Source organism: Lactuca serriola, chromosome 7 (assembly GCF_051521515.1).
Source record: "Lactuca serriola cultivar US96UC23 chromosome 7, Lser_US96UC23_V15, whole genome shotgun sequence".
In the NCBI taxonomy this organism is placed as follows: Eukaryota; Viridiplantae; Streptophyta; class Magnoliopsida; order Asterales; family Asteraceae; genus Lactuca; species Lactuca serriola.
Window position 1 is genome coordinate 146,177,076 of NC_136414.1, and position 12,536 is coordinate 146,189,611.

General features: G+C 33.0%; 1 protein-coding gene across 1 annotated transcript; it reads right to left on the minus strand.

Annotated features, from left to right (window-relative positions):
- Positions 1-3,362: 3,362 nt before the first annotated feature.
- Positions 3,363-11,610, minus strand: LOC145061342 (uncharacterized). The gene is made up of 14 exons (XM_079008784.1): positions 11,254-11,610; positions 10,386-10,462; positions 10,125-10,283; positions 9,427-9,640; positions 9,153-9,239; positions 8,924-9,063; positions 7,986-8,066; positions 6,909-6,973; positions 6,637-6,812; positions 5,754-5,884; positions 5,561-5,648; positions 4,257-4,476; positions 4,057-4,175; positions 3,363-3,968 (listed from the first exon to the last, which is right to left on the minus strand). Exons 1-14 carry the CDS (start codon positions 11,419-11,421, stop codon positions 3,588-3,590), a joined length of 2,106 nt encoding a protein of 701 aa, XP_078864910.1. The 5' UTR covers positions 11,422-11,610; the 3' UTR covers positions 3,363-3,587.
- Positions 11,611-12,536: the final 926 nt, after the last annotated feature.

Genomic DNA, 12,536 nt, shown 5'->3' on the forward strand with positions numbered 1-12,536 from the left:
TGTGGGTGGTATGCGGTACTAAAATGCAGCCTCGTACCCAACTCCTCATGGAATTTCTTCCAAAATCTAGAAGTGAAACGCACATCTCGATCTGACGCAATCGAGATCGGCACCCCATGCCGCAATACCACCTCTCTCACATATATCTCTGCTAACTTCTCCACATAAGAACTCTCACTAATGGCGAGAAAGTGAGCGCTCTTCGTCAAGCGGTCTACTATCACCCAAATTGCATCGACACCCCTCGCCGTTCTCGGAAATTTGGTGATAAAATCCATGGATATTTGCTCCCATTTCCACTCTGGGACTTCCAGTGGCTACAACTTACCATGCGGTCTCTGATGCTCGGCCTTAACCATACGACAGGTTAGGCACCTCTCAACAAACCACGCTATATCTCTCTTCATACAGGGCCACCAATACTCCCTTTTTAGATCTAGAAACATCTTAGTGGCCCCGGGATGGATCGAGAATCTCGATCTATGTGCCTCCTCCATCAAGATGGTACGCGTTCCTCCAACAAACGGTACCCAAATCCGACCCTGGAAGGTCATAAGCCCTCTGCTATCGGTCACAAACTCCGACACCTGTCCGATAACTCACTCTCTCTTACGGTTCTCCGGTCTCACTACCTCAGCCTGAGCCCCTCTGATGGTGTCCAACACCGGAGTCATCACCGTCAATCTCATACAAATATCCCGAATCGGGGCGCTCTCCGCCTTACGACTCAGGGCGTCGGCTACCACATTAGCCTTGCCCGGGTGGTACAGGATCTCGCAATCATAATCCTTTACCACATCCAACCATCTCCTCTGACGCATGTTCAGGTTTGGCTGATCCATCAAATACTTCAAACTCTTGTGGTCCGTGTATATCGTACACTGAACCCCATACAGGTAATGGCGCCAAATCTTGAGGGCGAACACCACAGCCCCCAACTCTAAATCGTGGGTGGGATACCTTGTCTCATGGGGCTTCAGCTGCCTCGATGTGTACGCGATCACATGCCCCCTCTGCTTCAACACTACGCCCAACCCAGATATCGATGCGTCACAATACACCACGAAGTCCTCCATTCCCTCTGGAAGAGCCAACACCGGGGCTTCGCATAATCTCTGGCGAAGAGTCTCAAATGAAGCCTGCTGCTCTGGGCCCCAGCTGAACACCACACCCTTCCGGGTCAACCTGGTGAGAGGAACAGCAATCTTGGAGAAATCCCTGATGAACCTCCGGTAATAGCCGGCCAACCCCAGAAAACTCCTGATCTCAGAAGGAGATTTCGGCACATCCCAACTCATCATCGCCTCGATCTTGGCCGGATTAACCAAAATCCCCTTTTGGTTAACGAGGTGACCAAGGAACTGCACCTCTCGTAACCAAAAATCACACTTGGAGAATTTGGCGTAAAGCCTCTCCGATCTCAGCATACTAAGGATTTCTCGCAAATGCTCCTCATGCTGCTCCCTGGATCTCGAATATACCAAAATGTCGTCAATGAACACAATCACTGATCGATCCAGCATCGGTCTGCATACCCTGTTTATGAGATCCATGAATGTTGCAGGCGCATTGGTGAGCCCGAATGGCATCACCACGAACTCGTAATGCCCATAACGAGTCATGAATGCGGTCTTCTGGATATCCTCCTCGCGCACCCTCATCTGATGATATCCAGATCTCAGATCAATCTTGGAAAACCAAAAGAAATAATCAAAATTAAAAAAAAAAAAAAAAGTTAACTAAAAGAAACTAATAATCCAATAAAATAATATTTATTAATATATAATAATCCGATAAAAAAGGAATTAAAAATTAATTAAAATTAATTAATAATCCAATAAAATAATATTTATTAATATATAAATATATATTAAAAACAATATTTATTAATAGATAACAATTCAATAAAACTAAAAAGAAGATATGGAGAAATAGTCCTTGTAGTTTGGTAAAAAGACAACTGTAAAAATGATCCATTAGAGTAAAATTGTCATTTTAAAAAAATTAACTGCCAAGTTATTAAAGTTAACGAAAGTGAGACCAAAACCACAACAAAACTTGCTGAAAATGACTAAAGTGTTGTTTGTTTTTTTGAAGCAAAAATTCATGAGTTTTTTTAACATCTGCATGCTGTTGCAGATATTAAAGAATTAAAATAAACTAATTTTATAAACCGAAAATAGTTTTTTAATACCGAAAATTTAATAATGTATGACATTTCAGCAAGAATTTATGATATTTCAACAAAAAATAATGATATTCCAACAAAAAAAATAAAAATATTTTAACAAAAAAAAATAATGATATTTCATCAAAAAAAATTATCATTATTCAATATAAAAAAATCAACAAGAATGAACAAAAAAACGAAAACAAACAAACAAAAAAAAAGTGAAATAAGATTTCAGCAACATATAATCAAGATTTCAACAAGAAAAAAATAAAAAGGTTGAAAGAGGCTGGAATAGGCAATACAAGTGTTGTGTCAAACAGAATACGCGCAAAAGTTTTTTACTCCGAAGACTTCTAAAAAACAAACAACTGCAAGATGAAAAGTGTTGCGCGTATGCTGCGCCGCGCAACAATAAGAGTTCTGAAGAAGTTTTTAATAAAAAACAAACAACACCTAAATATATAACTTTTCAAAGGCTTAAAACTTAGCCACATAAAATGAGAAACCACGGGGACTATTTTTGCAATTTTGTCTATTTATTTATTTTTATTTTTATTGGAATGACATATTATATTAAAATTAGGAAGAAACTATAAAGAAACCATTACAACAAAATGAAAGATAAAGGAGGATTATGAAGCAAGAACTTCAACCTAACTTACTTTTACTAAGGTGCTTTTTGTTTTTTTGAAGCGAAAATGTCTTAAGTCTGCGTATCACTTCTGCAATCCTTTGTAGCAGAAGAGGTGGAACAAAAGGCTGCAGCATTTAATAAAAAGTTTGTTTGTTTTTTAACCTCTACAGTAAGGTGGGTTTAGGAAGTTATCGAAAAGTGAAAACCATTTTTCCAAGCCTTGGACCATGGGTCGATTAATAGTATTGACAAATAGTCAAATATCACTAATGAGTGTTGATGAGTTGAAGTCATCCCCTCTCACTAGTTGTACATATTTTCTAGAGTTTGATGTATTCCACTTCTTAAGGTTATTATTTCTAGAGTTCGATTAATAATAGTATTGACAGATTATTCCATTTCATTGCATACATGTATGTATATGATATGAAAAATCTATGCATCTCACAAGGCAGTTTTGTCTAACATACTATTTTTGTAAGATGTATCTTCGGTGCATGTTTATGCTTAGCATCAGATGTGAAGATCTAAAGAGTACATAAGTAATACGAGATATACATGAGATAGTGTAATGAGTTTAATTAAGTAATTAATTAAACCTAATTGCATCATAATTAGTTGTATACATGGGTTTTGTACGTATTTAGAAAAATACATTCTACTTTTTTTAATATTACATATCATAATTCTTGTGTTTTTGTCCTCCTATGCTAACTCTGTTCCCATCAAATATATCTTCAAAAACAAAAAGAAAAAAAAAATGTTTCTATGGAATAAAATTTACATGGTATTATCATCTTGTGGGGGTTTTTTCAACCTCTCAAAAATGTCATCTAATGTATCAGAAGAGCCTTGTGATCCTTGTGTTTCTTGATATTGTTGTAAAGGTATGAATTTTTTAGCTTCCATTTTCGCCTTAAAGTTTTGGAAATTTGATTTCATTGACACCCACGTGGAGGCTATTTTGGATGATTGTCCACTTTCCATACTCTGACTTTCGTTTATGTCGATAGAAGATGTAGAATCGGGTTCTTTTTTGGACGAATTTGCCCTTGATGATTCGTATTTTCTAGTGATGTTGTCACGAATGTTTGTTGTAGATACTTCTTTGTAACCTCGATTATTACCATTGTTGATTAAAGTGGTTGTTGCCCTTGAATCCTATAAAAAATAGCAAAAAAAGTTATAATTATAATTATAATAAAATAAAATTTATTATTTATTGATCAGGGGTATAGAGGTCATTTACAGTGGTATCGTTTCCATTTCCAGATTCAACGTCTGTATTTGTATTTGTGCCATTGAAATGACGTGCAAGGGGAATAACAAGTTCACCGACTTTATGTCCTTTCTCAAGTGAAGAGCGTTCTACAAGGGATTTTCAAAAATATTTATGTATAAAAATAAGGAGGGGTATTTTGGGAAGAATGGTAAAATTAAAAATTTTACCTTTTTGGAGGATCATTAATCCGGAAGGATCGAATCCATCGAGGTCATCGGCTTCGGATTCGTTTTTTAATCGGAATATATTCCAATTGCCAAAATAACTCATGACTCGATCGAAAAAATTAGTTGCTATTAATATGGTGTAAACAACCATAATAAGTGGATAAATTTTATTAAAATTTTCCCCAAAAAAAGGCACTGCGTCATCGATTTTCCCCATTCTCTGTTACGTGTAAAATATATATACACCTCAGCAAATGATATAAGATAGTTTTTGAAATAACAAAAGAGATTTTTTTTTAATTTTTAAGAGTTAATCTAAAAAAGCCTTATATTTTGTGTTTTTCCGGATTAAATTAAACCTCAAATTTATTTTTTCCTAGAAAAAAGACCTTGTATTTCTTTTTCATTTTTTACGGAAAACCCTCAACTTTATATTTTTTTTTTTTTTTCTGAAAAAAACTCTCAACCTTCTAAATGCTTCCAAATAAACCCTCTAACTTTTTTAGTTGTTTTCGATAAAACCCTCATATTTTACAATTATTTTTGGGGAAAAAAAATTGTTTTATGCAGAAAAGTCCCATTATTTTGGGAATTTTTTTGATAAAGTACTGAATGTTCTTTTAACAGAAAATTCTCATTAATTTGGAAAAATCACATAATCTGTCATTTGATGTTAAAATAAAATAAAAAGACTTTTTCGTTAATTTGGGCAAAATGTTAAATAATCGGGACTTTTTTGTTCAAAAAAAAACTTTTAGGACTTTTCTATATAAAACCTTCAACTTTGTATTTTTTTTCCGAAAAAAAAAAAAAACCAAAAAAAACAAAAAACTCTCAACCTTCTAAATGCGTCCAAATAAACCTTCTAACTTTTTTAGTTTTTCTCGAAAAAACCCTCGTATTTTGCAATTTGTTTTGGAAAAAAACGAATAAAAAGGGCCAGATTGTAAAAAATGAAAAAGTACAAGGCCTTTTTTAGGCAAAAAAATAAATTCAAGGTTTAATTTAATCCATAAAAAACACAAAATACAAGATTTTTTTTATATTAACCCAATTTTTTATATTTATAAATAAAAGTTAATTAATTACAATTAAAAGGATTATTGTCGTAAATGGGTTTTTAACTATTTGTGTTTTTACAAAATACCATGAAGTAATGAATACTTTGTTTTCTTCACAAAAGATTATTAAAAATCATGGTATTTTGTGAACACAAAGTAACATTTGTGAAAAAAATAAATAAATAAAATAGTCTAAATTTTAACTTTTGCATGAATTAAAGATATTAAAGATGAAAGTCATACACGTTCAAAGAGAGTGGTGGCATCACGTGGAAGATGGATAAGATTTAGAAAGTTGTAAGAAATTGGAGGTGCATAACGTGCCACCTGTCTGATAAGAGATTTTATATCAGAATTATAATTATTTTATTTATAATTATTATAATTTTATATCATGTAACGAATAATTAAACGCTAAAAATAGTAAAATACTTACGAGCATATCATTAGAAGACTGACTGAACTTGTTTGACTTGGAGTAAGCGAGTAGAAAGTCAACATTCCAATTTTGAATAAAGAATAATACGTGCAAACACACATATACATTAGAGGAATGAAACCCACAACCTGAAAATAAATATAAATATTTTAAGAAATCTTTTTCAATGAAGAAATTTAAGGGCTAAATGAAAAAATATCAATGTAGTTCCTATTTTATCCTTACTATATAGTAGCATTGTATTTTCAGTTTTTCTTACTACAGCATTCTACTCAAATTATTCCTTATTAGAGCAGTTTAGTACTATAAAAGTATTTAACATGCTGATTTAAAATAGAAAAATATGCAAAAATGGTCCCTGTGGTATGTCGAAAATTGCCACATTGGTCCAAAAAAGATTTGGACTAGCACCAGTGGTCCAAAACTTTGATTTTATTGCGGGTTTGGTCCAATTTGTTTTTGATTTTTCAAAATGACGATTTTGCCCTTTGTATTTTCTTTTCTTAAACTTTTTTTATTACAGAAATACCCACCCCCTCCCCATTTAAAACACATACACATTCATGTAATGATGTAAAGACTCAAAACAAACTGGACCAAACTCGCAACAAAATCAAAGTTTTGGACCACTGGTGCTAGTCCAAATCTTTTTTGGACCAACGTGGCAATTTTCGACATACCACAGGGACCATTTTTGCAATTTTGTCTAATTTAAATTATGATGATGTGACAATGTTGTAATAAGGAAAAAATAGAAAGTGCATTGTTAGTTATCTTGCATTTTAATTTAGAATTAAAATGCATGATAATAAAGTATTTTAAGAATTGTTATTTAAAATAATTGAAAAAAGAGGAGAGGTGAGGTGAGATGTTATGTTACCTGGACAAGGACTTCATTTGTTTCAACAGAATTAATGAGAATAGAAAAAAGAGAAAAATCGACTCCACTGGGGAGAATAGTGGCTTCTGCTAGGAGAATTGCAACTGTTAAACAGCCCAAAATGATAGCTGAAACCTTTTTGAGTTGCTTCCTTAATATACATCGCCATATTAATTCTGAAATTTTAGAAAATGTACATAAATTTTTTATAAAGTTTGATAAAAAAAAAAAGATTTATGGAAAAATGGTGTTTTGTGAAGTTGAAAAATTACCCATAGTATCAAGAATTGATCCTAGTTTCCCAGATCGCTTTGGTCTGAAGCTTGAAATATATTTCCTGCAAGTTAAACAAACCCAAAAATAATAGATTGTAAGCATGCCGTATGGAGGGGTAAAATAGTCATTTTCTAAAAAGTCACAGATTGGCAAAAGTAAAATTATTAAGTGTTGATTCTTTTTTTAATTAATCGGGAGCGGACACACGGGTAAAATAAAGTCATTTTTTTAGCAGTTCTCAAACAAAGTCATTTTTTATTCAGCTGAAGGGCAAAATGGTCATTTACCATAATTTAGACGCTTCACTTGCTATAAAAAGAAAAAAATTTGTTCATACAACACTTACTCTAGACAGGCAAACCAAATGGAGGGGTGGAATAGTCATTTTCTAGAAGGTTACGGATTGACAAAACTTAAAAAATAATAATAATAATAATAATTATTATTATTATTATTAGTTGTTTTTTACTTAATGGGGACAGGTCACAGGACAAAAGGGTAAATACTAAATAGTCACTTTTTATTCATCAGATAGAAGGGCAAAATAAAGTCATTTTTTATAACAGTTCTTAAATAAACAGTCATTTTTTATCGATAGAAGGGTAAAATGGTCATTTTTACTATCATTTGGACGGATCATTCATTCAATATAAAAAGAAAGAGTAAATTACACGAATGGTCCCTATGGTTTGGTGTAATTTGCACGTTTGGTCCCTAACTTATTTTTTTAACTTGGAATGTCCCTACTGTTTGTTTTTGTTGCGCGCTTGGTCCCTATCTTACCTAAAAAGACTATTTTGCCCTTGATTTTTAATTTATTTAAATAAACACACCCCCAACCCCACTTCCACCTCACCTTACCTTACCTACCCCACCTTATTTAAATAAATTAAAAAATCAAGGGCAAAATTGTCTTTTTAGGTAACATAGGGACCAAACGCACAACAAAAACAAACTGTAGGGACATTCCAAGTTAAAAAAATAAGTTATGGACCAAACATGCAAATTACCCAAATCATAGGGACCATTCATGTAATTTACTCAAAAAGAAAAGAAAGGAACAGGGAACAAACCATCCAGTAGAATCACGATGCTCATAATTCTTAATAGTGTCCTCCAACTCAAGAGCTTCAGTCACAAAATTCATATATTCACTGATCAAAAAAAAAACCATAAATTGTTAAAAGCAGAATTATAATATAAAATTTACGGATAATCACAGGGTGGGTCCCATTTAATAAATTGACTAACTTTTTTTGACCATAGGGTTGATCTCATAAAAGACCTTATATTTTGTGTTTTTTCCGGATTAAACCTAATCTTTATTTTTTTCATGAAAAAGACCTTATATTTTTTCATTTTATCCGAACAAACCCTTAACTTTGTCTTTTTTTCCGAAAAAACCCCTCAACCTTCTAAATGTTTCCAAATAATCCTCAACTTTTTTAGTTTTTCCTGAAAAAACCCCTCACATTTTACAACTTATTTTAGAGAAAAATGACTAAAAGGGCCAGTTCAGAAAAAACTAAAATATGCAAGGTCTTTTTCATGAAAAAAATTAAGCTGAGGTTTAATCCGGAAAAAACACAAAATATAAGGTTTTATAATGAGATTAACTCTTTTGACCTTATAACAAAATAACCAAATATTTCGCACAAAATTCCAAAAATTGTGAAATTACTTTTACTGAAAAAAAAGGCTGCAAGAAACTGACAAAAAGCTTTAATAAAAAAAATTGCTAAACGACATCATAATTTAACAAAATAGCAACAGTGAAATAATTTTACCCTCAAAAAAAAAAATTTAAGGTTTTTGGTGGTGGGACTATTTATATAGCAATTTGTGAACTTCATAGTTGTTTTTTTAAAAGGTAAAAAAAGGTGACCACTTTGTTAATTAAATAGATCATATCATTTTGGTCATTTTTGTGATTATCCCTAGAATTTAATAGATGAGCTATAATATAATTGGCCATAAAAAAAGGTTTAATTTAATAAAATAAATCATCTACCTTTTATAACGCAAGTATTCACCCTGTGCTATTCTAAGTTGTCTTCTTAATGTTGCCATTGATTTTTCATCTGTGTCATATTCCATATCATTCTCTCCTAATCTTCCTCCTTGGGGTTTGAAAGAAGGATCTTGTGTAAGCTGAAATATCAATATTTTCCTTGTTATCTCAAAATTAAAATGTAAAATAAACAAATTTGAAACAACATAAAATTTGATCATTTTTTTACCATATGAATCAACATTTTATCGATGATATCCATGTAGGGTCTTAAGGGATCACGCTTTGACATTTGCTTCGATGTTGCTTGAGCAACCTGACAAGGGGCAAAATAGTCATTTTACATGGGTTAGGGACAATATGTTATAGTTAGAAAACAAAGTTATGATGTGTCAAAATAGTATGTGAATTCCACCATATAAACTTGAATTTTCTTTTTTGTCCCTTTGATATATATTATCTTAAGAAAAAACTTAATCTAAAGAAAAGAAAAGGATACTTACAACAATAGCATTTGAAAGATCTTGATGAGCATCATCAAGTTTTACAGCCATCCTAGCAACTTTATGGGAAAGAACCTTTTGGCGAGTGTTATAGTCTGAATTTACCCAAATACCCTTTGGAATTTCACTTAAACCAAAGCCAAGTAGAAATGCGCCAGTAACAAGTCCAAATGTATTTGAACATGCCATGGCAAAACCAAGTATACCACCACCCCTGAAAATCATTCAAAATGAGTAAATTACATTTTTGGTCCCTGAGCATAACTAATTTTTTCATTTTTGGTCCCAAAATGTTTTCTCTTGCAATTTTGGGTCCTTATTTGAGGTTCTTGTAACTTTTTGGTCCATGTCCCAAGTAAAATAACTATTTTTAGTCCCTCAGTAATGCTGATTTTGCAGTTTTAGTCCCAAAAAGTTCACTTGAAAATTGAAATTTTGGTCCTTATTTGAGGTTCTTGCAACCTTTTTGGTCCATGTCACAAGTAAAATGACTATTTTTGGTCCTTGAATGTAACTGATTTTGCAAATTTGGTCCCAAACCAAAAATGTTACAAAAAACCTCAAATAAGAACCAAAAATTGCAAGAGAAAACATTTTGGGACCAAAAATGAAAATAATTAGTTATACTCAGGGACCAAATATGTAAATTACTCAAGATTCTATATATAAGTAAGAGACTAAGAGTACTAGAAACAAACCAGTTTTTATGCAAAAGAATAAGCAGTGTAAGTCCAAAAAGTGCTACAACACCAAGAATGAGGTAAAATACTAAATTCACATGTATGCTTGTCTTTAATCTTTCAGCAACTGTGAAATCACCAGCATCTTCATAACCCTGAAGGATAGGCACCACAGCCCTGTTTAGAGAAATTGTGCAACATAAATATGGCTTCATATTTACATCTCATAACATTTGTAAAAACAGATAAATATTGACTTAAATCATAGTGAAAGCATACCAAGTAAGTAAAAAAGTACTCCAATATGACCAGCTCCAGAAGAAAGAGATCCCACCCTTGTCATGATCAATCATAGCCTAGGAGAAATAAAAATAATAATAATAAGGAATGTGTTCAAAGTTTAAACAATTGGAATCATGTTATTGACTTATGTATATGTCTGCCTCATTGTTTAGGTATTCAAGCAAATGAAGAGAACATAAGATTAGGGTACTGTTGTTTTTGGTGTTGTTGATATGTTTATTACAACAATCCTCAAGGCTTAACTCCAATTCCACAGCTTAAATGTCATAAGGTTACTCCAGTTACTTAGTTATATGTAGATTTCATCCAAGTGCTGGAATAAAGTGAAATGTTGATTCTAATAGAGATCTCCATCATTTGAGTACACCATTAGCAAAGTTAAAGATTTGTTTGAATCCTTATATTTTACTTCAGATGATCCTTCGAACAAACTTAATCTTCATCATTCATGCTCTCTTAATAGGCTAAAGTATACTGTATACATGCTACTTTTTAATTTCAAGTTGGGCATGGATGATGGATCTTGAACTCTTCAAGTAAAAAAAGCCATAATAAGTAATACAATTGAATTGTGTTGTTCTAATTTGACGTTTTTTGATCTATTCGCAAAACAAACTACAGAAAGCGTTCACCAATTTCGAACTTGGGAGGAACTAAGTCGATGTAAAAAATAGGAGCAAATTCGAGCTTAATCACGCGCCGGTTTCCTAAAATGAGGATCAACTAGGGTTCAATTTTTCGATCCAACCAAAACTGTAAACGGATTTTGCAATGATCATTTCGCTCAAGCACTTGTAATCTAGCATCACATAAACAAAAATAAGAATCAAAGAAATTGACTTACAGTCCAAATGTCGGCGGGGACGAGGATGATGAAGGAGAGAGAGCAAAACCAGGTGTAGCCGACGGTGAATAGGATGTGACGAGGGACGTCAGGTCCGGCGAAGTACCTTAGGGTGAACATCACCATCCCCATCGTCAAAGGCAGCGAGATCAGATAGAACACCCACATGATTCTTCTTCTGCTTCTTGACAAGATCTTTACAAATACATTGAATAAGAAGAAGAAGAAGAAGAATTAAGAATTCGCTTGGAATAGAATGGAGATTTGGTCAAGCGTATAGGGGAACCTCTGTTACGAATGCTTTTCCTTAATGTTTCCACACCAACTTATTTTTTCATTTCCTGAGTCATCTTCTTTTTATTTCCACTTTCACACGCTTTTTCAAAGATATCGCCATGATCTAGCTTTGTTTATTTATTTATCGAATTTAATAGCTAAAAGTTTATTAGAGAAAAACTTCAAATTTGATCTTTTAGAAAAAAAACTTCAGATTTGGTCCATGTGGTTACCCGATTATTATGGTTGGTCATTTTTTTAAAATAAAAATTTTAAATTTCATATACCTTTAGTTGTGATTAGGAAATTGAAAAAATTATTTTGCCGTTTTCATTTTTCCTATTTTTTAATATATATTATTAAATAAAATTCAAATGACCCCCGACCTCCACCATCATCATACTTCACACAATCTTTTTTTTCATCTTAAGGTTTGTATAGCATACATCTTCTCACATTTATCTTTATCTTTCTCCATTCCCCTTCTATCTAACCTAAAATCTATGTTCATCTCCATTGGACCACCACCGCACCTCCACGGCTACACCTACACCATCATTGTTGATGTATCTAGAGTAATTCCCAAACAACTGCCTTAACACCTCCACAATGTTCTAACCATTCAACTATTGAATTATTAACATTCAGTCCTTGTACTTTTAATCAACATAAATTAATTTCATATTAATTGTAACACATGTGTTCCAGATTGGTTAAGCTTACTTTTATCAAGGACCAAAGATGAAATTTTGGAGGAAACTCTGGGCCACGATGTGGTGCAAGGATGCCCACAACGTGGCAATGATTAAAAGGATCATGTGTTTTATTTGGACCGTCACGGTGTGACCAAGGGTTGTCACAGCGTGGCAGCTGTTCTGGCCCAAGCTCACGATCCTTTTAGGGTTCCCTTCGTATTTAAACCTCCTCTAAGACATTTGTATGATTCATTTATAGCCTCCAACACTCTTTTGCCTCAAAGAAACCCTAGCCCTAATTCCCTTAGTGAT

Bases quoted from the DNA above. Each gene is read 5' to 3' on its own strand.
- LOC145061342 (XM_079008784.1), bottom strand. From the start codon at position 11,421: ATGTGGGTGTTCTATCTGATCTCGCTGCCTTTGACGATGGGGATGGTG. The intron at 9,064-9,152 runs GTAAAAAAATGA...TTGATATTTCAG, and splicing joins ATAAAATGTTGATTCATATG to CTTACACAAGATCCTTCTTT. The intron at 6,813-6,908 runs GTAATTTTTCAA...CTAAAATTTCAG, and splicing joins ATCAATTCTTGATACTATGG to AATTAATATGGCGATGTATA.